The sequence below is a fragment of the Saccoglossus kowalevskii genome, chromosome 22 (assembly GCF_978046115.1).
Source record: "Saccoglossus kowalevskii chromosome 22, keSacKowa6.1, whole genome shotgun sequence".
In the NCBI taxonomy this organism is placed as follows: Eukaryota; Metazoa; Hemichordata; class Enteropneusta; family Harrimaniidae; genus Saccoglossus; species Saccoglossus kowalevskii.
In genome coordinates, this window is record NC_140662.1 from 28810901 (window position 1) to 28837494 (window position 26594).

A 26594-nucleotide genomic window follows, 5' to 3' on the forward strand; every position below is an offset into this window, starting at 1 on the left:
ACTCAATTATTTAAATAATGGTGTCAGTTGAATAACAGAATTCATTTGAGATTCCGCTAGCGTATTATTGTTAGTTCTACGTCATCCAACTTAAGATGCGCGTGTGCAATTCGATAATCATATGTCACAATATATTTCTGTTGTGATATTATAATGTACTGCCTATTTTGAAGCCGTGTACACCTGTTCGCCTGAATTTAGCCCTTTCAAATCACTACGCCCCACGGCAGATTCGTGTTAATCCCCACGATACCAAAGGTCAAAACACTCGTATTGTTTGGTTAACATCACGCCCAGCCCGAGGAGATTCGTACGCAACTAGGCGGTTTAATTATTGATGTGCTCTCAAACAGCAACCTGTTGCGTGGCATAGGCGGCTCTTAACAACGCCATCGAACTACAGACTGGTTTTCTAGATCTCCAAGGCCGCTGTTCATGTTTTTTTTCTAGGAAAGAGAACTTGAAGCTTGATTTGAGTAATGTCTTCTGGCGCATCAGCAATTAAATAAGGTAAGACGGGTTCGTTCAATCATTCCCTTTGTGTGCGCTTAAAGTAGCGATGTGCAATCGGGGACGGTTCGTTCCAATTCACATGGCGACGGATTCGTGGAGAAAAGCATGCGTCGGGATGTGCCCTGCAGATACAGAAACATTACTTTGTGTGTTTTCAGGTATCAATGTTTGAAAGGTGTTCTGTGGTGCGTATTGCTTTTGAACAAATAGTTTATTACACGATTATTGCGACTGGGTGCAGTGTTTGTTGGGGCGTACTGTGTCTGTATGAGCGAGACTTGCCTTATACATACATGTTCTTTGTTTTACGCCGTTTATGTATATGTATGTGGATACGGTAACCGGGAGTCTTTGTCGTGGCGCTGCTAAATCAGGCCAGCGCGTTTTATCCTCGTGGAGAACAAAGATATAGGAGTCAGACATAAAGAATGTCACAATTTGTAACACACACAATACAACATAATACAATACATGCGGTTCCCCGAGGACATGGCGTTGTTGTCATCCAAATAGCTTACAAAACTGTCAAAAAATTTGCACATTTACGTGCTTTGCCGAAACAGCATGAACACCTCGCCTATACATCAAAACTAACTGATTAACTGTGAAGTAATTTGCAATCACTCACGCCCAAGCAACGAAAACTGATTCTGGAATACCATGTTAATCTGGTCAATAGCACGCATGTTGCTACAATGAAGCCCACAACGAAATAAACATGAAAGCTCCTTATCCTATTTACATTGCCGACAAATTCCATAACTTGTTAACTTTTGTACGACCGTGTTATTGTGCCAACAACAATGGCGTTATTGACCAGTATTCAGTCATTAGTGATCGATTGTCAGAAGTGATTGATGCCCGTCCCACAATGCACCAGCCCCTCATAACACCGACGTGCAATATTACGTTCAGCATACTTGTTAAACACGGGTCAGATCATTACCATCAAAGTAAATAAACTTACTAAATTAAGCCGACAATCCTCAAGATTTAAATTTAAAAGATGCGAGTATTGGTTGCTACAATGGTAAGACAAGTCATGCATGCCACAGATATATGCCCTTTAAAGAAATAGTATATTTTACCGTAAAGGCTTCTAATTGTATTCATGTACCACGTAGTATTTCGAGAGGCACCCGGGCCCGCTCTATTTTGTTGAACTACGCATGGCTGATATACTATGAGTTAGTACGGTATGACGGCGTCAGAGTGGACCAATTTCCTGACACATTTATCTAAATTCTCGAACCCAAACACCCGTATATATTAATTAAATGCCGCTAATACAAGGAAGAAATGTATTAAGCTTTTCTTTCGACTCAAATGGTGAACCCTCAACATGGCCACGAATTGCATACCGAAGTGGTATTTCAATGTATATTAATAGACTATTTATTCTTGTTTGCCGACAGGTTGCCTATGACGAGTCAGTAATGTGTCGCTGATAAGCCTGCAGATCGATAAAATCCAAAAAGTAAAATCACTAAAGTACTGATTTATTGAGAGGTTCATGAACCATACATCATCGACGCCACTGATATCGACTTTATTGCTTAATAATATACCAAGGTTGACTCAACATCGGACTACTTCCAAATGGCGGAGGAACTGAGTCTGAGAAGTCGTGCGTTGTCGAGCTTCCCGCTAGAGGCCTGTGAGAACACGTCGCTTAAGAGATTGGACTGCCAATACAATGCATTGAAAACTCTACCCGGTAAACTCAAAGAACTGGAGAATCTCGAAGAATTGGTGATTAGTTGTAATAAATTCCGTGAGATTCCAAGTGTTGTGTTCAAATTATCGCATTTGGTTGTGTTAGATATAAGTTATAACGACCTTACACAGCTACCAATACAGATCTATGAATTGAAGCTATTGGAAAAGTTAGATGCGAGCTACAACAAAATCCAATCGCTGCCTTCACAGTTCGGGATGAGGATGAAAAACCTGGAGACGGTTTTTCTCTATGGCAACCCTTTATCGGACCCACCTACCGATATATGTAGCTCGGGCATAGAAGCAATCCGGGATTACCAGATCAAAAAAACTGGCGCTGATCAAAAGCTCACTTATATAGTCGGAGACTCCACAATTAAGAACATCAATCGCGGTACGTTGCTAGGAAACGTGAAAATCACGATTTTTAACGAAGCTACAATGAAGAAAATTCATTTCTTTTTGAACAAAAAAGCCGATTTAAAGAATGTACGTACTCTAATTATCCACGTGGGGTCGGATGAAGTTTCCATCGGGAAGTTCGAAGTGATCAAACAAGCCGTGCTAGAACTCCGCAGCATCATCAAAGACGTGAATTGTCGTAATCGAAATGTGCACATCGTCATTTCCGGTAATCTTCCACGGAATGACTGCTACTGCAACGACGCTCGTCTCATGAACGATTTTCTCCGCGCAGTAGCCGCAGAAGACGACTGTCTTTTCATCGACCACGAGGGACTGTTTCTTAAAAGAAACGGTGAAATGGACGGGTCTTTTTTTGTTGATGATAACTTTCACCTGAACAGCCGAGGGACCATGAAAGCAGCGCTTAGTTTCCACAAAACAATACCTATACTGAAAAACCACCCTGGTAAGAATCCATTTATGGAATGAATGTGTTCAAAAAGTAGAGGCAAACGTTATTCCAGGATAAAATCTTCGTCACAATGTGGAAACCTACTCATAACTGAAAATACCCAGAATTTATCGGCGTGATCTCTTGTGTGATGCAGTCTAACCAAGGTTATAATGAACAATCAGTTGTCAGACATTTTTTAATGTTTTGCAATATTATTGTAGTATACTGAGCTCAACAGTGGTAATGCACTGTCTATGGTGTTAAGGGACTTATTTGGACACGTGACGTAGTTAGTGTGACTGTAACCATGGAGCTAAAGAAAGCTGTAACCCATTTCACATTGCAGTCAATATAACATTGCGCAATTATATTATTGTTTCGATAATCAATCAGTCGACTTGGAAAATCTATTATTCTCTTTACTCAATATTTAATAGATTCTATGACTATTCTTAATAAGTCACTAATTTCTCGTTTTTATTACATGATGGTATAAGTGCAAATAAGCCAGTAACTGCCACTACTTTATAGCGTGGTAACAATGTGTGCTTTTCACTTGTAATGTACATTGTGCATTGCTTAATAATGTGGAATAAAATAAACAAAACGTTATTTGCTGTAACACTGGAGGCGCTATATTATGATGGCGACTTTTGATTGTATTTTTCTGCGTTGAATTAGGGAAACATTGAGTCACGGTGAATAATACAGGCAAGTCGCTGAAAATGGTGTACTAGTGCTCAGTGTTATTATATTTGTATCAATATATTTATATGATTTAATATATAAAAGAAAGTTGTATATACTTGTCTGTGTAACATTGACACCATATTAATATTGGTAGGTATGTTGTTGTATCGTTAAACCGCGCATATGTGAGCCATACAATGAGAAATGGACGAGGATTCACCGATAGTCGGGCAATTTGCAATACAAACGACCAAGTTAAGAGCATCTACGTTGATGGCGTTTTTCACTTGCGTGAAGTCAACAAATCAGTAGTTATAGAAACCCGACAGATATTTGACACTCATTTTAAAACCAGTAATACAAGAGATGTTTAACTTATCCGACAAATTATTTCACAATTTTATACAAAATTGCAGTTTCAGGGATTATGGATCTTGACGCTTTGTTTTTAAATATTGTTGTACCAAGTGATAGTTCCTGGCAATAACTCGCAATGTTCCCCGCCTTGTTTCATGTAAGTGCAGTGCGTTTTTACCTCATAAAACACATTTGTGGGATTACTCGACAGGGATGCATGACTATTATGACAATCGGGTCCAGTCGAAAACAACCACCCGCAAAACCAAGGTTACCCTAAAGTCACATCCGCCGGTGAATGATCCCCTGAACGATGGGATGGTGATCGACAGTGGTTTGAGCGTCTCAAACGATTCTGTAGTATACTTGCATTTCTTTCCCATATGATTAATTATATGTGGCTTAACGTGTGATCTTTACTCCAATGTACATTACAAATATATAACCGATATAGCATAGTGCACCCGTTATACACTGACAAATGTGAATATTGGCACAGCATAACTTATCAAACATAAAAAAGAGTAGAAAGGTGAGAACTAAAACTGTTTCAGATGTATAGGTATATGTATTAATGGTATTACCTATACAAGGGATTATAACCCACGTTGCACAAGAAACTGGATTTTTCTTTGTCTCAGACAGAAGTTGCTGTTTTCTAAGGTCTATGGTATAAGTCAGTTTACTGTCACAATGGTGAGGTTTTTACTCGGCCTTGGAGCACCTGGGTATCGTACAACGAAATTTAGTTCATTTCAAACCATAACCTTCGTAGACAATGTGAAAAAATATCTGTATTCTTATTTTAAACTTTGAATGTATTACCTTACCACACACTTAATTAAGTTGGCTATACATGTTTCCTCAGTGAATGAACTCTCTATAGACTTCCACGGCGAAGTTCCGAAGTATGATGTTAGTCCGCGGTCGAAAATTACTTACCCATGATTCAATCTGTCTCTGTCTTGCAGATCGGATAATGATGACAGCTAAATGCGAGCTCTAACTTTCACTGATAATGAGATCCGAACGACGAGAGAATAAAAAATACCGCCATCATTGTTTCGTGAATACCGCCCTCACCGGTTGTAAAGTCGACGCAACTATGTCGACTCTAATCGGCTTATCCGTGGTCACAGCTGGGACAGAACCAGAAGTCGACTCTCATATGCAAATACAAATATAGCAAGCGACACAAACCATGGATTTGACTCCCTTGTTTCGTGCTGTATGTTTTCTCATTTTAATCAGAATTACAGAAGGCGGAGACAAGAGGCCGAACATCGTCTTCATCCTCGCCGATGACTTTGGTTGGCATGACATCGGTTACCATGGTTCCATTGTAAGATCGCCGTATATGGATTTTCTAGCCAGCGAGGGAGTAAAATTGGAGAATTATTACGTACAGCCGATGTGTTCACCAACACGGGCACAGTTAATGAGTGGCCGATATCAGGTATGTAATTTATTTTAACTAAAACGTCTCTCTTAGACTGTATTACGGCAATCTTTGATGTTAGTCAGTTAGAATGAACTTTGACCCCGTCACTGTATCATAAAATAACAGACATATTATACATGTGTGACCAGAAATTAATAAGATGACAATGAATTGAATGAAATATAAAATTGACTTTCAATTGGATAATACGACACGACAATAGCTGATGCAAATCACTGGACAAATGTGAATGTATTAATTTTAAATATTTAATATTACAATATATTTACATATAAATGGTCCGTTATGCGTTCCGCGTGATTTCATTTCAATAATTGCTAAAATAAGTTCGTGTCACTGGAATAATTTAAAAAAAAAGTCTTTGTAGTTAAATAACAAAAAAATAATTGTACATCACGTTAATATAAATTGTGAACAGGTTACTACGTGAAGCTTATTTTGAGGGTTATATTATTTGTTACATCGTTGGTCCGAGTTCACACACTATCTCTCTCTACTTGCCCACTGTCTGTACTAATCTAATTCCGATGGAGATACATACATCCAATGGTCGCTTTGATATTACGATCGCCGCGGTGTGTATTGCCATGCAAGATAGCTAACTACTGTCTTCCATGGTTAGCTCGTTTAGTAGTTACAAACCATGTATAAAAAAAAAACAATCGCAATTTTCCCATACATCGATTTTCAATCCTGTTATTTCCATGCATGAAAAAGTAACACTAAAAACCCGACGAGAAATAATCTTAAAGGGCGGCAGTCGTCGTGCCGGCGTCGTATACAACGCGTGTAAAATACACTGTTTATCTACATGAAATTCGAACACGCGCTGCGCGACGACCACCGCGCTTTAAGATATTAGGACTCCAGTCAGCCGTACATTACTTTTTTCATATGATGGTAACAGATAGTTCTTCAGGCAATGTATTGATTTATATGTCACAGCATCGCCAATATAAATTACCAGGCCCCGGGACTATGCTATACATTACTGACAAACATTGAGGTCACGATTGACTAGATTCTGAGGAGCGAATCAGAATTGATTAACACGTGCCACCTAGCTATATATCAAACAAACACTGAAGTTTTAGAAGTGACGTCAGACTACTATTTTAGTCTGAGAAGTGACCCACACGTAGAATCTCAAACCACTAAAAGAATACACACGAAGCAGGTAAATGCAAGACCCATTAGAAATCTTCAAGTAGGCTTATTCAATAAACTACCAGCAAATTTTGCCGTGGTAGACTTAATCCACATTCACAACTAAAACAATTTCCGTTCCCAGTCTGTTATTTCAGTGGTCTGAGGTAGAATCTAACCCCTCAATAATATAGTGATCATTGATATTCATTATAATCTAATAATTTGGTTGTAAATGCAGTCTCGAACAAGTAAAAATTACAAAATTCTATCATTAATTCTGAATCATTCTGTTATTCTGTTGCGGGACTTGGGAGGAACCATCAATATTCATACATCAGTTTTGCAACAATAACTTGTTGGGAGAATAATATAAAACTCATATTAAAATGATTCGAGCACCATATTTAGTGTTGTCTCGTATAGATACAACATGTGCCTAACATAATATGGAAACACAGCTATGCATACCAAGACTTGTTGATATTATATTTTCACTTTTTAATAATAGTTGAGCGCAGACATGAAAACCATTGCTAATGCCATACATATGTAGAATCTCCCAGAAACCAAAATGGCTAAAAATGAACCACAAACCTGGGTTTCATCGTTTGTGTGTAGCCATTATGTCGCCATGATTGTTACATTGTATTAGTACAAGCACAAACATTCGAAAGTCTCCTTATAAGGTCTTTAGTAGAAGCACAAACATTCGAAAGTCTCCTTATAAGGTCTTTAGTAGAAGCACAAACATTCGAAAGTCTCCTTATAAGGTCTTTAGTAGAAGCACAAACATTCGAAAGTCTCCTTATAAGGTGTTTAGTACAAGTGGATTTGCATTTAGAAATCTAGCTGTCGAGTGTATAATAAAACATATGTTAGATACAGGTTCTGCGTGTTGCTGATGAAATCGTGCGTTCGCCATCTTTTTGATTATTTGTACTCCACGTCAACTTCTACCCAATATAAGATACCAATAAAAAGTTTGTAAGCATCTCCAATAAATACAATCATGGCGGTTTATCGTTTTCATAGAGAATGAAGTTTGAGAACACGTTGGTTGACAGTGTTATACCGCGAATCTGGATTTTCTATAAACCCCAACGTGACTGCTGCGTGCTTATGTAACAGTTTTTGTTGAAGATGAACAATAGGTCGATGATCAGATTACCAGAAAACCCGACCCGGGTCGATATTCACGCAAAAACAGGTTTTAATCCGGGTAACGCCACAGGAAGTAAAACGCCTCTTTAAAAAAACGAGAAGAAAGTTGCACTAAAGATCACATAGTCAAGAGTGTTATAATAACTTTATTACACAACCAAAACTATCAAGGGGTTTAGTATGGTAAAAGTAACAAATAACAAAAGACTAAAATGATAAAACTAATTAAATAAAAGTAAAACATTAATAGGATAAAATACTAAAATTGACATTGCATAGAAAAGACATTGGTTCTCTCATGGATGCGTATTTACATAATTAAGTATTTCCCTTGAATAATGTATTTTTCAAAAAATTTGGAAAAGGCAAGATCATGTTTCATTATTTTAAGAAAAACATTTTTATTTTGCTTGCCTACGATTTTATTAGTGATGTTACACTCTAGAAATAAAGATTGTCTTTCAATTTTAAAACATGTACATTCCAGAATGAAATGCATCTCATCCTCTATCACATCATTATTACATTTCTTACACTTTTTTCGGCGACCTAATTCTATTTCTAGAGTATGATCACTTAGTCGTAATCTTGATAACATTTCCCGTAGATTGAAATTAATGATGTTGTCTAAATAATCTTCAAATAGAAGATCTTTTTTGAATAGCTTGTACGTTCTTAGCGTATTTCCCTCCCCATTTTACCGCTTGATTTATTACGTTGATCTTTCCAGAATGAAGAATACTTTATGATTTTATTGAATCTGATAATTGCTTTATTTATTTTAGGGTTGTCAGACTTTAAATCTTCCAGTTCACACTGCTCTAAAATGTTTTCAACATTTTTTATCCAAGAAGTATTTATTTTCATTGATTCAATTAACGCTGACTTAAGGATGTGGTTATTTGGCGGGGTGTGAAGTCTATACCAATATTTCATTTGTAAAATACAACTTTTAATTCTTATTGGTATTCTGCCTAATCCCCCCTAATACCTATAGTTGGGGTTACTTTATTTACTCCAAGTATGAACCGATAAAACTGACTGCATACTTGTTCAAGACTATTAACATTGTTTGAAATTTCACATGCCCAAACCTCAGCTCCATACAACAGAATTGGTGAAAGTAATTGATCAAACAACTTCAGACAATACTTAGGGGTGACCATCTTGTGACGCAACACTGTATGTCTGATAGTGAACAGTGCTTTCAATGCTTTGTTTTTTAGCATTTGTTGATTTAGTTTAAGTTTTCCGATAGGTGTGAAGATTATATTTTCTTTATATTTATATTTATAGTTAATCTCCATTGTGAGCAATAATTTGATAATTTATTTAAACAGTTTTGCAGGTCTTCAGCACTTTCTGATAATAAAACCAAGTCATCAGCATAGAAAATGTCATTCAGTGGTTTATCATTAATTAAAACAGGATTATCTTTTTGTGCACCAAATGTTATAATGTATAACTCGGCTGCTATTTACTGCTCCGCAATATTGGGTTGTCTACGCCGAACGAACCACGCTCGGTCTGCTCGAAGAATGTGGAATGAAACAAAAACATGCATGTGTATCACGGTATCCGTCTGTGTTTCTAAATGCCGAATATTTGCTTCGTTAAATAACATCTGTTAATAGGTAAACGTATTATAAGTGATAGTCACTGTAAATACTGACTTATATAAATACGATAGTCTTGAACGTATTGTACATGTGACCATAAATCTATCCTTGGTAAATGTGGGAGATATTCAATTACTGGTAAAAACTGGTTGATATGTATAACAATAAATGCTCACGTAAATGTTATATAGCATGCTGTATATAGCAGGATTTCGTTCGTGTTTGCATGCCTAGCTTAGACCATGTCTATCCATGAAGTGAACATTATAAAAGAGTTATGAATAAGATTTGTGTACGGTTTAAATATTGTATATCAGGATTGGTTCCGTGACGTATGTTCAACAGGCAAATTAGATACATATCGGAAGTTCAAAACTTCACTGGAATTAAAATAATATATCACCGTTGTTAATATCAAATCACACAGAAGCTCTGTACCATGTTTACGTTTTTCCTCAACCCACAGTCACTATCCTATTAGAGTGACTGTGCTCACACTCTCTCCCCGTATTAAAGTCGACGGGTGATCAGTCGAGAGAAATCGACGAATCTGCTAATTATGTGGTCCGAATCAATTTGAAAACGTCACTTTATTATAAGATGTCCGTTTTAGAGATTTTTGAGACTTGTATCTTATAACCCTCACTATCTTATAACCCTCACTATCTTATAACCCTCGTTATCTTATAACCCTCGTTATCTTATAACCCTCGTTATCTTATAACCCTCGTTATCTTATAACCCTCACTATCTTATAACCCTCGTTATCTTATAACCCTCACTATCTTATAACCCTCACTATCTTATAACCCTCACTATCTTATAACCCTCGTTATCTTATAACCCTCGTTATCTTATAACCCACATTATCTTATAACCCTCACTATCTTATAACCCTCGTTATCTTATAACCCTCACTATCTTATAACCCTCACTATCTTATAACCCTCACTATCTTATAACCCTCGTTATCTTATAACCCTCGTTATCTTATAACCCTCGTTATCTTATAACCCTCACTATCTTATAACCCTCACTATCTTATAACCCTCGCTATCTTATAACCCTCGCTATCTTATAACCCTCGCTATCTTATAACCCTCGCTATCTTATAACCCTCACTATCTTATAACCCTCACTATCTTATAACACTCACTATCTTATAACCCTCACTATCTTATAACCCTCACTATCTTATAACCCTCACTATCTTATAACCCCCACTATCTTATAACCCTCGTTATCTTATAACCCTCACTATCTTATAACCCTCGTTATCTTATAACCCTCGTTATCTTATAACCCTCGCTATCTTATAACCCTCACTATCTTATAACCCTCGTTATCTTATAACCCTCACTATCTTATAACCCTCACTATCTTATAACCCTCACTATCTTATAACCCTCATTATCTTATAACCCTCGTTATCTTATAACCCTCACTATCTTATAACCCTCGTTATCTTATAACCCTCGCTATCTTATAACCCTCGCTATCTTATAACCCTCACTATCTTACAACCCTCACTATCTTATAACCCTCACTATCTTATAACCCTCACTATCTTATAACCCTCACTATCTTATGACCCTCGTTATCTTATAACCCTCACTATCTTATAACCCTCACTATCTTATAACACTCACTATCTTATAACCCTCACTATCTTATAACCCTCGTTATCTTATAACCCTCGTTATCTTATAACCCTCGTTATCTTATAACCCTCACTATCTTATAACCCTCACTATCTTATAACTCTCGTTATCTTATAACCCTCGTTATCTTATAACCCTCACTATCTTATAACCCTCACTATCTTATAACCCTCGTTATTTTATAACCCTCGTTATTTTATAACCCTCACTATCTTATAACCCTCACTATCTTATAACCCTCACTATCTTATAACCCTCACTATCTTATAATCCTCGCTATCTTATAACCCTCACTATCTTATAACCCTCACTATCTTATAACCCTCACTATCTTATAATCCTCGCTATCTTATAACACTCACTATCTTATAACCCTCACTATCTTATAACCCTCGCTATCTTATAACCCTCGCTATCTTATAACCCTCGCTATCTTATAACCCTCGCTATCTTATAACCCTCACTATCTTATAACCCTCACTATCTTATAACCCTCGCTATCTTATAACCCTCGCTATCTTATAACCCTCGTTATCTTATAACCCTCGTTATCTTATAACCCTCACTATCTTATAACCCTCACTATCTTATAACCCTCGTTATCTTATAACCCTCGTTATCTTATAACCCTCACTATCTTATAACCCTCACTATCTTATAACCCTCGTTATTTTATAACCCTCGTTATTTTATAACCCTCACTATCCTATAACCCTCACTATCTTATATCCCTCACTATCTTATAACCCTCACTATCTTATAACCCTCACTATCTTATAATCCTCACTATCTTATAACACTCACTATCTTATAACCCTCACTATCTTATAACCCTCGTTATCTTATAACCCTCGTTATCTTATAACCCTCACTATCTTATAACCCTCACTATCTTATAACCCTCGTTATCTTATAACCCTCGTTATCTTATAACCCTCACTATCTTATAACCCTCACTATCTTATAACCCTCGATATTTTATAACCCTCGTTATTTTATAACCCTCACTATCTTATAACCCTCACTATCTTATAACCCTCACTATCTTATAACCCTCACTATCTTATAACCCTCACTATCTTATAATCCTCGCTATCTTATAACCCTCACTATCTTATAAACCTCACTATCTTATAACCCTCACTATCTTATAACCCTCACTATCTTATAATCCTCGCTATCTTATAACACTCACTATCTTATAACCCTCACTATCTTATAACCCTCGCTATCTTATAACCCTCGCTATCTTATAACCCTCGCTATCTTATAACCCTCGCTATCTTATAACCCTCACTATCTTATAACCCTCACTATCTTATAACCCTCACTATCTTATAACCCTCGCTATCTTATAACCCTCGCTATCTTATAACCCTCGTTATCTTATAACCCTCGTTATCTTATAACCCTCACTATCTTATAACCCTCACTATCTTATAACCCTCGTTATCTTATAACCCTCGTTATCTTATAACCCTCACTATCTTATAACCCTCACTATCTTATAACCCTCGTTATTTTATAACCCTCGTTATTTTATAACCCTCACTATCTTATAACCCTCACTATCTTATAACCCTCACTATCTTATAACCCTCACTATCTTATAACCCTCACTATCTTATAACCCTCACTATCTTATAATCCTCGCTAACTTATAACCCTCACTATCTTATAACCCTCACTATCTTATAACCCTCACTATCTTATAATCCTCGCTATCTTATAACACTCACTATCTTATAACCCTCACTATCTTATAACCCTCGCTATCTTATAACCCTCACTATCTTATAACCCTCACTATCTTATAACACTCACTATCTTATAACCCTCACTATCTTATAACCCTCACTATCTTATAACCCTCACTATCTTATAACCCCCACTATCTTATAACCCTCGTTATCTTATAACCCTCACTATCTTATAACCCTCGTTATCTTATAACCCTCGCTATCTTATAACCCTCGCTATCTTATAACCCTCACTATCTTATAACCCTCGTTATCTTATAACCCTCACTATCTTATAACCCTCACTATCTTATAACCCTCACTATCTTATAACCCTCGTTATCTTATAACCCTCACTATCTTATAACCCTCACTATCTTATAACCCTCACTATCTTATAACACTCACTATCTTATAACCCTCACTATCTTATAACCCTCGTTATCTTATAACCCTCACTATCTTATAACCCTCACTATCTTATAACCCTCGTTATTTTATAACCCTCGTTATTTTATAACCCTCACTATCTTATAACCCTCACTATCTTATAACCCTCACTATCTTATAACCCTCACTATCTTATAACCCTCACTATCTTATAACCCTCACTATCTTATAATCCTCACTATCTTATAACACTCACTATCTTATAACCCTCACTATCTTATAACCCTCGTTATCTTATAACCCTCGTTATCTTATAACCCTCGTTATCTTATAACCCTCACTATCTTATAACACTCACTATCTTATAACCCTCACTATCTTATAACCCTCACTATCTTATAACCCTCGTTATCTTATAACCCTCGTTATCTTATAACCCTCGTTATCTTATAACCCTCACTATCTTATAACCCTCACTATCTTATAACCCTCAATATCTTATAACCCTTGTTATCTTATAACCCTCGTTATCTTATAACCCTCGTTATCTTATAGCCCTCACTATCTTATAACCCTCACTATCTTATAACACTCACTATCTTATAACCCTCACTATCTTATAACCCTCGTTATCTTATAACCATCGTTATCTTATAACCCTCGTTATCTTATAACCCTCACTATCTTATAACCCTCGTTATCTTATAACCCTCACTATCTTATAACCCTCACTATCTTATAACACTCGTTATCTTATAACCCTTGTGCGCGTTGTCCGTAACTTGTTTCATGACTGATTTAGAAAAAAAAATCCTGGGTGTGTTCTTACACAGATAGTAAAAAGACCTCTTTGAAGATATAAGTCTGATGAATCAATTTTCACCGAAGTCAATTTATTGGAACATACGTTATTCACCATGGGTCACCGAAGATCACGTGTTGTCTGGCGCATGTTTATTTGCTACCTTGTAATTGCCTAATAGTAACACGAAGGAAGAAGTATCATATTGACATTGACAAGTATTAATGGATTTTTTTGATCAGGGTTAATGCTTCATTTTTTCAATTGTTTTGTCGACATTTTGACATATGCATGAGGCAACTCATGTTAATATAGTTTGATTATATGCTGAATCTGAAGGGCTTACACAATTCACAGTCCCAGATGGTATGACGAGTATTCTATTTTCGACTGAAATAAATAATATTGCAATGTATACCCATTAGTGTGTCACTTTTGTATTCGTACAGGCTGTTGCCTCATCGTCTCAGCTTCGTATATTGACAATAGAGTTATATGTAAATATCAAAACATGAATTAATATCCCACGTGCTCAATGTAGTGTGAAATTTTCAGTTTATTGATTACAATTGTAGGCATACTTAAGCCACACTTATGAATAGAAGGTTGTATGTCCAACTACAAGTCTAGTTTATCACTAGTTAATAACTAGCAATAGACCGAATTCGTAAATGACCCACTCAAAACCCAAATTATAAAAACTCAGTAAATAAATGATTATGTCACACGCAATGTAATATTACCGTAATTGGTATAGTACAGGTGTGATGGTTCAAATACCAAAATGGCAACAGTAACAGAAAGACTTCCCTGGCGGCGATGATAAAATACGAACACGGAGCCAACAGATGAGGTTTCAACTGGTACTGGTATTATTATACTCTGCAAACATCAAGTACAATAACGCGGTAAAACTCCACTACTTCAATGACTAGATACTTAAACTCCAATACCATTCAACGAGATCTCCGATCTGAACTCAGTGCTGAACAACTTCCCTATGTATACCTCCACTGTCTATAAATAGACCATTACATCAGCATACATAATGAGTCTGGCACTTACTACAAATTTCTAGAATGTTTTATTACCTTCCACTACCTCCTACAGTGTTCTATTACCTATTCAACCATTTTCTAAAAAAAATAGAATATTCCACCCAGACACAGTACGGTTCTAGAACATTCTCAGTGACACGGAAAGGTAAATATGTCGTATGCGACAGATTACAATATCTACTAAAAATTATTAAAACCATCAAAAAACATGAATATTTCGTGTATGACAAATAGAGTTTGTAATGACGTCATTCGTGATAAAAAGAACATTTCATAATATGTGTACGTACAAACGCTGGTCCAAAATAATTGCATGATGCAAACGAACGGCCGAAGTGTAAAATGACTTATGACGTAAAGCTGCAAGAATTAGAAAAAAGTCATGTGACTCTTTCGCTCTGAACGAGATCTCGGCGGCCGTGCGATTTTATTAGGAAACTAAAATAAATGTTACCTCCAATGAACATGTATTCAGCATCCTGATTTGCATGGAGATTATCTTTACTATTTTTACCACGAACCCATTCCTTTAACTTGAATTTTATAAATATGTGGAGTGACCATATTTAGTATTTGCTTCCAGTCTTTAACTTCTCCTGATATATTTTGTTCTTTTTATACATCCGAGTTTTTATTATGTATATATACTATAATGCGTACTATAATGCGTTTATATATATTTCTATCATATATATATTTATTCATTACAAATTAATAGTATGATGTACAGTTACTTTTCGCCCTATAATTTATTTATCCAAATATTTTTTTTTTGAACGGGGAACAGACTGGATTAGCTGCAGCTATTTTCTTTCCCCTATACCTATTTCAAATTCAATTTTGTACAATACTCTTAGATTTATATGTGTAACAAATGAAAAGAAATGAACACATGTACAATATTAGTAGTAGTTGAATCCAACCTGTCAATCAACGTGAATAGTGCACAATGACGTCATTTTCTATTCAATTGCTCAACAGAAATGTCTTGTTTTAGTTTGAATTGTGAATATTTTAATTTTCAGAAAAAATAAAGATAAAGAATTTCTGGTCACGATAGTTCTCTCTTAGGACGATGTCAATTCTTAGCTATTGTTTGAATTCATCCCGCACCATTAAATTCACAGGTCAGAACACACGGATCGTGACAGTTGTTAATATTTGCATGATTAGCTTTGTTACTACTGCACCAACTGTTACATCCTTACATTCTTGTTTGACATGAAAAGCAGATGGCCAATTGTGTAGTTCAATGCTAAGTGCAAATGTTCATTGTTTGGTGGATCCGCGTTACGTTGTTCACGTACAATAATTATAACTAATATACCGGCCTTTACAGTACTAGGGGTTTCTTTCCCAAAATAACTACAAAAAAGCGACATTTTAATAACTGATATCACTTACACAGGTAGTTTGATTTAGTTACTTAAATGGCGCCCTCTGCCGTTCTCTTCAAATCAAATGTGTTGGGTACGATTGTTGCGTAAGACAATGGTGATGATTAGCCAATCACGAATGTGAGTTATCCTCAATCAAGATAACGGCATTTTCTTGCTCATGGTGTTGACATTTTGCCAGAAACAAATCAACCATGATTATTTTTGTTCGGAGCCTCAATTTCACCGATGACGTCATAATAATCCAATGAATGGTGGTTTTATAGGGCACTTCCATTTGCCAAGAGTACACATAATTTGTGAAATTGTAAAGAAAAAAAATATTTAGCAAATCTGTATCAGGGGACGTGATTCACAACTTGATAATATACTGGTAATTTATCAAATACGAAGAAGTCATTGCGGTAGTTGATACTACTTACTATGTCCATCCACTATTACGAAGATATTCATGAAATTTAGTCTTCGTCCTATATCCCGAAAACTATGAGCCATATAACAATTCCTAGACCCAGTTTCAACAATTATTATCTTATAAAGCAACATTGAAAAATCGAACTCATATAAATAACAAACGACGGGAAACTGCATAAAAAAACTAATTTTAGGAGATTCGTGGGAATGTCCGTAACTTAATCCCCTGAGCAAATATTAACACGAAAAATACACGATCGTATTATCCTAGTTTCAGCTTTCTAAAAACAAATACATTGTCATAGCAATTCACAATTAAACTATTACTCGCTTCCCCTTCTCGCTGCCTTAAATCGAATTCGGATTATACAAATATTTTGTATGGCTCTCAACGCAAAAGTTTGTGTACAGTCGATGGCGGGCGCTAATGAACGTCGTCATTGTAATATATGCTATCCTCTCTTGAATTCAAGTTCTCCAGTCTGACACAGTCGTACAAAAGTTGAATTCACTTTATGGAATTAAAATAACAGTAACATAATCTTTTCGTTCATCAGATCCGGTATGGATTGCAGCACTTGGTGATTCAACCAGACCAACGTGCATGTCTACCACCCGATGAAGTCACCATTGCGCAAAAGATGAAAGAAGCCGGTTATGCAACACATATGGTTGGTAAATGGCATCTTGGTTTCTACAGAAAAGAGTGCCTTCCCATCAATAGAGGATTCGACACGTTTTTCGGTAACTAACTCTTACATACAAAAATATAATTACGTATCTTTGTTGCTTAATGATTTGTAGATATTTAGATCTTTCTCATTTTTGGCTCATATGATTTCCTATTGGCTCGGCTACTGAAAAGACGTAACCATATGATAATGTAGTTCACATACGAAAGTCAATAAGTCTTGATAATATTTTAATATTTATTTATTTATTTATTCGCCATAGATTGTAAGTATTACATTGTACAAGGAAATCAATAAATAAATAAATAACTAAATTAAATAAATACAAGTAAATTATGAAAATATGTAAGATAATATAAAACCCTCCGCTTTAATAAAGTCAAAATTTCGGGTATATATATATATATATATATATATATATATATATATATATATATATATATATATATATATATACTCGTAGTGTGGTCTGTCTTGTATAAGGTTTTAATTTGTTATCATCATTGTAGGATTTCTAAACTGTCTAATATACCACTACACCTACGATTTTGGATATTGGCATACCCCTGAAAGTGGAAACAAGACCATTATGTTTGGATGGGATCTCTTCAGAAACCATGACTGTGTTGCCAAGGAACACAAAGGAGAGTACTCCACCATTTTGTTTGCGGAAGAGGCTCAACGAGTGATTTGGAACCATGACCAGGAGACGGTACGTCATGAATTAAGTTTCAAGTTTTTCTGGACATTCACTCGGATGTGAGAAAGTGTGTGGGTGTGTGTGTGTGTGGGGGGGGGGTACTAGTATGTTATGGTGTATGTCAGTACTATATATACTAATGCAGTTATCTGGCACATTCGATCAATTAATCTGGTTTCTTACTTTAACAACGGAAACAATCGACTGAGCCGTGTAAAAGATGTGACCTTCTTGTTTTTATCCCCATCGTGCCGGTCGTCGTACAGTAGATGTTCGGATTTCATGCGAAAAAAACAAACAATGTACTTAACACGCTTTGAGTACACTACATGCACCCATATCGAACCGCTCTTCAGGTACATCAAGGTGTGTCACATGACCGACACATTAAAGAGTCAGTACTAGTAAAGATATAGTATGTTTAATTACGTCGCAAACATGCATGACCGTATAAAATGAATGATTCACGGCACATTGCTCACCGGCCCGTCATTTTTACATCGAGTGAATGCACTATAGACATTTGGAGAACTAGTATTTCAACGGAATAGAATGAACAAAATGGCGACAATGGTGAAGTGTTAGGACAAACATAGGACGTAATATTTTCATTGCAGCCAATGTTCCTGTATTTGCCATTCGCCGCTGTACACAACCCACTAGATGTACCACGTGAGTATGAAGCCATGTATGAGGGTATCATTGAAGACGAACAACGGCGAAAGAAGGCTGCCATGGTTACCTGTATGGATGAGGCTATCTGGAATATCACAAAGGCGTTGATGGACACTGGAATGTGGGACAACACAGTGCTGATATTTTCAACAGGTACAGTATTTTGCAAAACTTGACCTAGACGCCCTCTCCTCTGGTTGGTACACTACACATGGCTTACAGACTTGTTTGTCATAGAACGAGCTATTTGCGTTTCAGTGGCGTTCAATAATATTGTCTTCAATATTGTTACAATGGGGGGGGGAACTGGACTATGACCTAGTTGAAATAACCCATTTTACACGAAGTTAAAATTAACAAAACAATAACGTTAGTACACATATCACCGCTAATGTTATCTTGTGGGCTCCCTTGTAAAGGGCGGTGGTCGTCGCACCGCGTCCTGTTCGATATGGGACTCATAGCGACGTATACAACGCATGTAAAATACATTGTTTATTTACATGAAATTCGAACACGCGCTGCGCGACGACCACCGCGCTTTAACAATTTCCGTCGACGTCGGGGCGTTCCCATAACGTATTATGACATAAGCCAAATACCCGCATAGGTTGACTGTATCTAAGAGCACCCCTTCTTTCATTAGATGCGAACAAGTGGGTAATATGTAACGATGCCTATATTCAGTATAACACGATCTCATTCATTAATTACGTTGAGTTTGGGAGAGCGCCCTCTATGTTTGATATAACGACGGACTTGTTATCTTCTACTCAGATAATGGAGGTGCTACTAGTGTGGGTGGTAATAACTGGCCATTACGAGGTGGCAAAAGGTCAATGTTTGAGGGCGGTATACGGGGCGTTGGGTTTGTCACAAGTCCTTTATTAGATGAAGCTGTGAGAGGAACTGAAAATAATCAACTCATACACGTCACTGATTGGTTCCCGACGTTTGTTCACCTGGCTGAGGGTAATCTTTCTGGAACGAAGCCATTGGATGGATTTAACCAATGGGACACAATCAGGTCAGTAAAATTATAACTGGTATAACTGCTTCGTTCAGCGGCCGTGTATGTGAAACAACTCTGTGTACGTTTTTCAAGTTGAACGGCTGTGTCAGTATGTTGCCTTCCTGTTTGCGGAACATGGGTTGGCCACGGCGTTGTTATTCGGTCATCAGATGCTCAAACACCGCCATGGATAGAAGTAACTGTGCAACAAAGATCTCCAAATATTAATTAGTGATTCTCAGATCCTCGTTTCCTCAGTTATACTAGTACTTCAAATGCGTGCAAATTGGCCCGGCAATTTAGTACGGAGAATCAAAGTTAGGTTACTACTGGTGTACGCATGCGTATTACATGTATTCTATTTTACGCGTGCACCCCATTTCACTACAGAAGGATTCATGGCGGTGTGGGCATGCAGCGATAAAAATAAATATCGCCTACTCTGACCACGTCGTGGATCCAGGACTTATAATCAAGTGAGTGACGACATAGTATCCACGATGGAATGCACGTATTAAAAATATTGTATTCTTATTCATGGTTTTTGCAGCCAGGGAATGTTCTCTCCAAGAAACGAGTTTCTCATCAACATAGATCCTATGGAAATATGTGCTAACCCTCTTGCCACCAATCAATTCCGACCAAATCCATATTTTGATGTCTGCGTACGAGGCGGCATTAGAGTGGGCAAATGGAAACTGGTGACAGGCGTTCCACGTAAGTCAATAGTGTGTTTAACTGAAGTAAATTAGTGTTTTTGATGTAAGTGAATGATGTGTTCTACGTAAGTTGGCGTTCTTCTATGCAAGTCGATAGTGCATTCAAATACCAATATCGTAAAAAACGTCAGGATATATTTTGGGTTCAGTTCTGATGGCAAGAATGTAACTACGACCCGACCAAGTATTTTGAGTCCATTATACACATATGTAAAGATATAAAAAAACAATTATTCCAAAAATAGAAGGCCAAAATAGAATGTAATTTAATATACAGTACATTCCATACTAAACCGGAAGTGTTTGCGAACTTTCCCCTTCATAATGCATTTTGGGAAATATAGCACTACTAATATGTATTATTCTGCCACTGTATTCGCAGGACAGATGTATTGGACAGCGCCCCCGGAGCTAGGCTTGGAAAATATTCGTCTGAGCGAAGGGAAGGACAAAATGGTATGGTTGTTTGACGTATACGAAGACCCCAACGAACTCTATGATATGTCAGAAGAAAAGCCTGATATAGTAATGGCGCTGTTGCAAAAACTTGGGAACTACAATGCGACTGCCGTACCAGTGAACTACCCTGCTGGCGACATGTGGGCGAATCCACAGTTGAGAAAAGGCCATGCATGGGGACCATGGGTGTAAGGATGAGACGTTAATAACTGTATCACTTGTACATATGGAATAACTCGATCTGCCAATTTCATTTTTGAAACTGGTGTCGTATTCACCATATTTGATATGTACAGCACCTTAAAGCGGAAGGGTCGTTACCTGCGCACGCGCAGGAATTGAGTCCAAAGCGACGATAACAACACACGCTAAAAACGCAAAGGCTCATGGGTAGACGCTTGTTTGTAATCAATGACACGCTATGGCCATCTGACGCATGCGCAGGTGACGACTCCCCGCTTTAACATACTTGTACTTATACATCCACATATTATGTATTTATAAAACTACGTTTTTGAGAAGGGTGAGCTACAAGTTCAAGCCGTTGTGCAATGATTTCGAAAACAAGATTTCTGATTCATCCCATTAAATATAGCAAAAAAAAAGTGCAGTCAATTTGAGATGTTTACCATAGACGAATCACGTGACACAAATGGCAGTAATGTTCGCGAGATGAGTTGAATTTGTAGTAGGGCATTTTTCATATTTCACAAATTCTCAAAAATCAGAAAACTTATTATATCCTAAGCTATGACTGAATAATGGGCAATCTTTTCATTCTATTTCTTGACCAAAATACACTTTGGAAAATGTTGTCTACATGTTTGGCTGGTTCCCACCTCAAGTGTCATGGCACACTAGTAATGCTTACAGAGTACTGATTGGTCAATCACGTTCTCGTTCCTAGTTTTATTTCTCTTAGTTACCTGACATCAGCGCTTACCCTTGTGGTCGTTCCTTATATAAAGCAGAGGTTTCCCACGCTCTCAAAAGTTGCACGAATATAACACTTTTTTTTTTGTATTACTTTGTACAAAAATAGCGAGAAATATTAGAACCAACCTCAAGTATGACGTCGAAGCAGGAGGAATGAATGAAATGTTTTCAGATTACGTCACTCAGTTCGGCCCAGTGGAACGATATGGCGATTACTTGATTCCTGCGTCATACTTGTCATTCGCAAAGGACGCCGGGAACCAACGAATCTACATGTGTGTTGTGTAGCGTTTACGTATGTGAGCTAAGTAAAGTTGACAATTGAGGGCACTATTTAATCTGTATTATTTTTGATGATATCTACTGATCTGTTTTGATAATGTAGATATGTGTTTAAACAATTTATTTAGGATAAGTGATTTCTGTATTGTAATTAACGTAACTTATTAATTATTACGAAATAATAAAGGGTGTACAAAGAGTAACAATAGAGCATTTGCATATTTCCCATGAGACTCAGCACTGAGAAGCATCGTCTGAGAAGCATCTCTTCTTTTTACCTCTCTGGCCACTGATCCACTCAGTCCAGAGTTTGTTTGCGAATGTTTTTAGGCAGCTCATTTCAACTTAATGTGTTTAACACTAGTACAGTTTGTGACTCCAGCAAACCAGACTGTGTTGTATTTGCTAAGTTTGACCAACTGACGGGTATGTACATTTTTGCTATTGTTCTAGCCATGTGATTCAAATGTCCATGCAATCCTTTGTTAATGACACGTGCTTTGTTAATTTATTCTTTTGTTCACTTTCATTGAAATGTCAACTCTAGTATTATTATGGTGAATTGGATTTTCGATTTGAATTCTCGTTATTTTTCTCAATATAATCATGATTGATTGCCGGTACTTGACAATGTCACTCTCCTATGTAAGCAGATGCTATGCGATATTTTTGATTAATAAACTCAGAACGGGAATTTAAGTTAAAAAATGACTAATTATTATGTAAATTAGTATATTAAAATACATGTATACAGATGTTAACCTAAAACTAATCAAGTCTGGGCATTTTCACGATTATATATCTACCAAGTTTCATTTAAATGCGATGATTAGTTTTCGAGATTCAGTATAAAAGTTAACTATTGACTAATTAGTATGCAAACTAGGTAATTAATATGCAAGAATTTTAACCCATCACTAATCAGGTCAGCTAGATCATGTGTATACTGAAATGCAAGGATTGCTACATGAGATAATAGTGGAACAGATATCCACATACAGTACAGCTCAAGAATGTCAGTATTACAAATCAGGAGAAAGCTAATTTTTTAAAATGGAAGAAATAAAATTGTCTAACGGCTTAATTATGAAATCACGTGATCGTAGTGGTGTCACCATAGACTACTTTCCCGGAAGTTCGTATGCGCGCCCATACCGTTTTGGGTTCTAACGCGAATTTGCACGCGTGATATTGTGCTTCTTGGTGTACCATTTGACGTCACAAAGGCAAAACAAGTAGTAAAACTACTCGTGTATAAACGATAATTTTAATAAATATGATTTTACTTGGTAAATTTACTGCAATCCCCTTCATAAAAACGAAAGAAATTCACAATGTCAAACAACGGATTATTTTGATTTCAAATGTGGTTTTGCGAACATGTCATATCCAGTGATAATTACAGCTTCACGACGCATACATCAACATGTGTGATCCCATCGTTACTCCGAAATACTTCAGACCTCATGTACAGTGCTGATTCTTAATATTTATATTGATTATATTACCAGTGTGTAAACATACATTTTATTCAGCTGACGCCATTGCGTAAATTAACAAAAGAAAAAACATTTATATACTATTGGAAAATAATGTCATTGAAGTGGTCATAGGCCCGCAAACAAGCTTTGTGTTCAAATACTATTTAATTGTTATTGTTTTATTTCCCATGTTATACAAAGTGAAAATAGTTACAGTAGAAGTAAGTACGTAAATGAATAAATGTACATGTATAAACAAATAAATAAATAAACAAAATTCTAAGTAAATATGTATAATATGGCTGGGGAGCAGAAGCTATAGCGAACCTAGTCGAGCCTTCTTCCCAGAGTTTGACTTGTAAGTAATCTTAAATGTATGAAATATAAGGGCGACAAAAGGGGCATACTGTTCTAATAAGGATGGTGTATATAAATATTATATACACAAATAGTAACTAAATAAGTAACTTTATAATAAACAAACTAAATAAATAAATATCAGAAGGAAATGCATGTAGCAAAATTATATAATATAGTGCACCGGCAAAAAAAAACAGTGCCATACCAAACCTTGTTATCCGAATACTAGTAAATAAAAACTAAAAAGCGAATGTTGAAAATACACAGAAAAAACATGCTTATATAAAAGGGATGGAATAGGGTGAGATCAAATACTTTCAGTTGTTTTTTAAAACCGGTTCGACTAACAATGTATTTTACATGTGCTGGCAAATTGTTCCAGAGTTTAGCGCCCTGGAAGTCTATTGAAAATTGGCTAAGGTTAGTATTCTTAGGGGGAAGTTTGAAGCTGGATTGCGATGAAAACCGGGTGCAGTGCTGACGATAAAGGTAAAGTGAAGTAATTTTCAGTTATCGGAGGGAGTCTATGGTGGTGCAGATCATGGATGAATATGCATAGTTTGTTTTTGAATAGGTCATATATATTCAACAATCCTAGTGAGTGAAATAATGGTTTACTGTGTGTGAAGCATGATACGTGCTATTGCGAGAAGAATACTATTTATTGTTATTAACACAAGATATATACTACTTATACTTCTCAATGTCTTCCACGTGGCAGCAAAATATCGGTATCCATCCAGGAGAATATGCGATCAAACATCTCCACCAGCTGACGATCATATGGTCTATAAAACTCGCGTAGACGATCGATAGTTTTAACATCCACATCCGGGTGATGCTGTCCTTTCTTTTCTTTGCTTAAACACCGATGTTCAGGAAATGCAACACAGAACATATTTGTGTCTGGATTACGAAAAAAATGTTCATTTCTGAAAAAAACAGGTAATCCAAGAAATGTCTCTAGGCGTCGAAGCTCACTCAATGGATCATTACGGAAAACACCTCCATCTACAAGATGTATTTGTGACAGTGGGAAATACTCAGTCCATCTTACTAAATGATATGCGTATATACCGACGTTTATCAAATCATTTCCAGCATCGATATTTCCTTGACGGCTATTTTCTGTAACAGAATCTGAAAAATTCGAGCGTATTGTGTATATCATGTTGGGTACTAAATATTTGTAAAACCTATGTTTCTTCTCGAAAACGTAATCAGAAATTGCTCTAGTTACTGGGTCGCAGACAATCGCTATGATTTTTGTGTGTGGTCCAACATCTTCGTAGATTCTCTTTGGAACATCGTCCGGGAAATTTAGGTATTGTGGTGTTTTTTCCAATAGCGTGTCGCCTGGTTTGCTGTACGGAAACAAGTTTCTATAGAAATCAATGCCGTGATCGTAATGTCTATCAAGAAAGTGAGCTTCTCCTGACCCAGTCACTTTTATCCCGTTGTATGTCTTAGGAGCATGGCTATAAACGATAGAGGGATGAACAATTAGAAAATCCCTTAGAGCGTCACTCGCACATTTCTTTACACCAATAATAATAACGTTTGGTAGACGTTTCTGGCAGTCAGACTGATTGGATCTTTTCAGCCCTGGTGGGAGAGTGAATGTCTGCCACCAAGTGTCATACACTTGTGTTTTATAACACGAATTCCCAAACTTAGCTTGGATATACATTGTACGATTCTTGGCAATTTCATTGTGCGTGTATGTTCTGACCTTGTCTTGGGGTTTATGTACTAGTTTCGGACGATCCAGCTCATATTTCCACAGAGCATATGACACAGTAAGAACGGAAAGAAAGGCAATCATATAACCATGTCTCATTGTCATAATTCTTCTCTTTTGTGCACAATTCCTGATGGTTAGATGTATAATATCAGTGGTACATAGATATAATATCCAACAATGTACAATAAAGCTCTTTCTTACACGGAGATGTCGAGAAGTTGTCTCGAATCTTGAAGGAAGGTTTTTAAACTGAACAAACAAAACCAGATTTCCATTGCCCTAAGCACTATATTTGAAAAATACCACTGGGTGTATGACCGTATTGAAAATTCCTATTGGCTTTATGACCTGCACACTACAATATTTCAAATATAGATATAGACGTACTCATACGTGCCTATATAAAAACAAAAGTATACACAGGCCAAGTATGTATGTACATATTTCGCACTTTATTGTTTGATATTATTGGCGATCCGCTCCGCTAGGATTGCCCTTATAATCACTTTTGTTGGCGATCCGCTCCGCTAGGATTGCCCTTATA

The 26594-nt window shown here is 36.6% G+C and overlaps 3 protein-coding genes across 3 annotated transcripts; 2 read left to right on the forward strand and 1 right to left on the reverse strand.

Annotated features, from left to right (window-relative positions):
* Positions 1 to 1519: 1519 nt before the first annotated feature.
* On the forward strand, positions 1520 to 3896 carry LOC144355695 (uncharacterized). Its single transcript, XM_078010766.2, has 2 exons — positions 1520 to 1543; positions 2086 to 3896. Exons 1-2 carry the CDS (start codon positions 1520 to 1522, stop codon positions 3124 to 3126), a joined length of 1065 nt encoding a protein of 354 aa, XP_077866892.1. The 3' UTR covers positions 3127 to 3896.
* Positions 3897 to 5286: 1390 nt separating this feature from the next.
* LOC100376019 (arylsulfatase B-like) lies at positions 5287 to 23173 on the forward strand. Its single transcript, XM_078010765.2, has 8 exons — positions 5287 to 5594; positions 17548 to 17734; positions 18192 to 18394; positions 19000 to 19210; positions 19835 to 20084; positions 20620 to 20786; positions 21171 to 21435; positions 22290 to 23173. Exons 1-8 carry the CDS (start codon positions 5340 to 5342, stop codon positions 22300 to 22302), a joined length of 1551 nt encoding a protein of 516 aa, XP_077866891.1. The 5' UTR covers positions 5287 to 5339; the 3' UTR covers positions 22303 to 23173.
* A 1833-nt stretch (positions 23174 to 25006) lies between these two features.
* On the reverse strand, positions 25007 to 26152 carry LOC100376171 (heparan sulfate glucosamine 3-O-sulfotransferase 2-like). The gene has a single exon (XM_002736494.3). The coding sequence runs from the start codon at positions 26150 to 26152 to the stop codon at positions 25007 to 25009; it is 1146 nt and encodes a 381-aa protein (XP_002736540.2).
* Positions 26153 to 26594: the final 442 nt, after the last annotated feature.

Excerpts from the sequence above, each read along its gene's own strand:
- LOC144355695 (XM_078010766.2), top strand. The coding sequence starts at position 1,520 with ATGCGAGTATTGGTTGCTACAATG. Across the intron at positions 1,544-2,085 it reads GAGTATTGGTTGCTACAATG|GTTGACTCAACATCGGACTA; the intron begins GTAAGACAAGTC and ends TAATATACCAAG.
- LOC100376019 (XM_078010765.2), top strand. The coding sequence starts at position 5,340 with ATGGATTTGACTCCCTTGTTTCGTGCTGTATGTTTTCTCATTTTAATC. Across the intron at positions 17,735-18,191 it reads AGGATTCGACACGTTTTTCG|GATTTCTAAACTGTCTAATA; the intron begins GTAACTAACTCT and ends TCATCATTGTAG. Across the intron at positions 20,085-20,619 it reads AACCAATGGGACACAATCAG|CCAGGGAATGTTCTCTCCAA; the intron begins GTCAGTAAAATT and ends TGGTTTTTGCAG.
- LOC100376171 (XM_002736494.3), bottom strand. The coding sequence starts at position 26,152 with ATGACAATGAGACATGGTTATATGATTGCCTTTCTTTCCGTTCTTACT.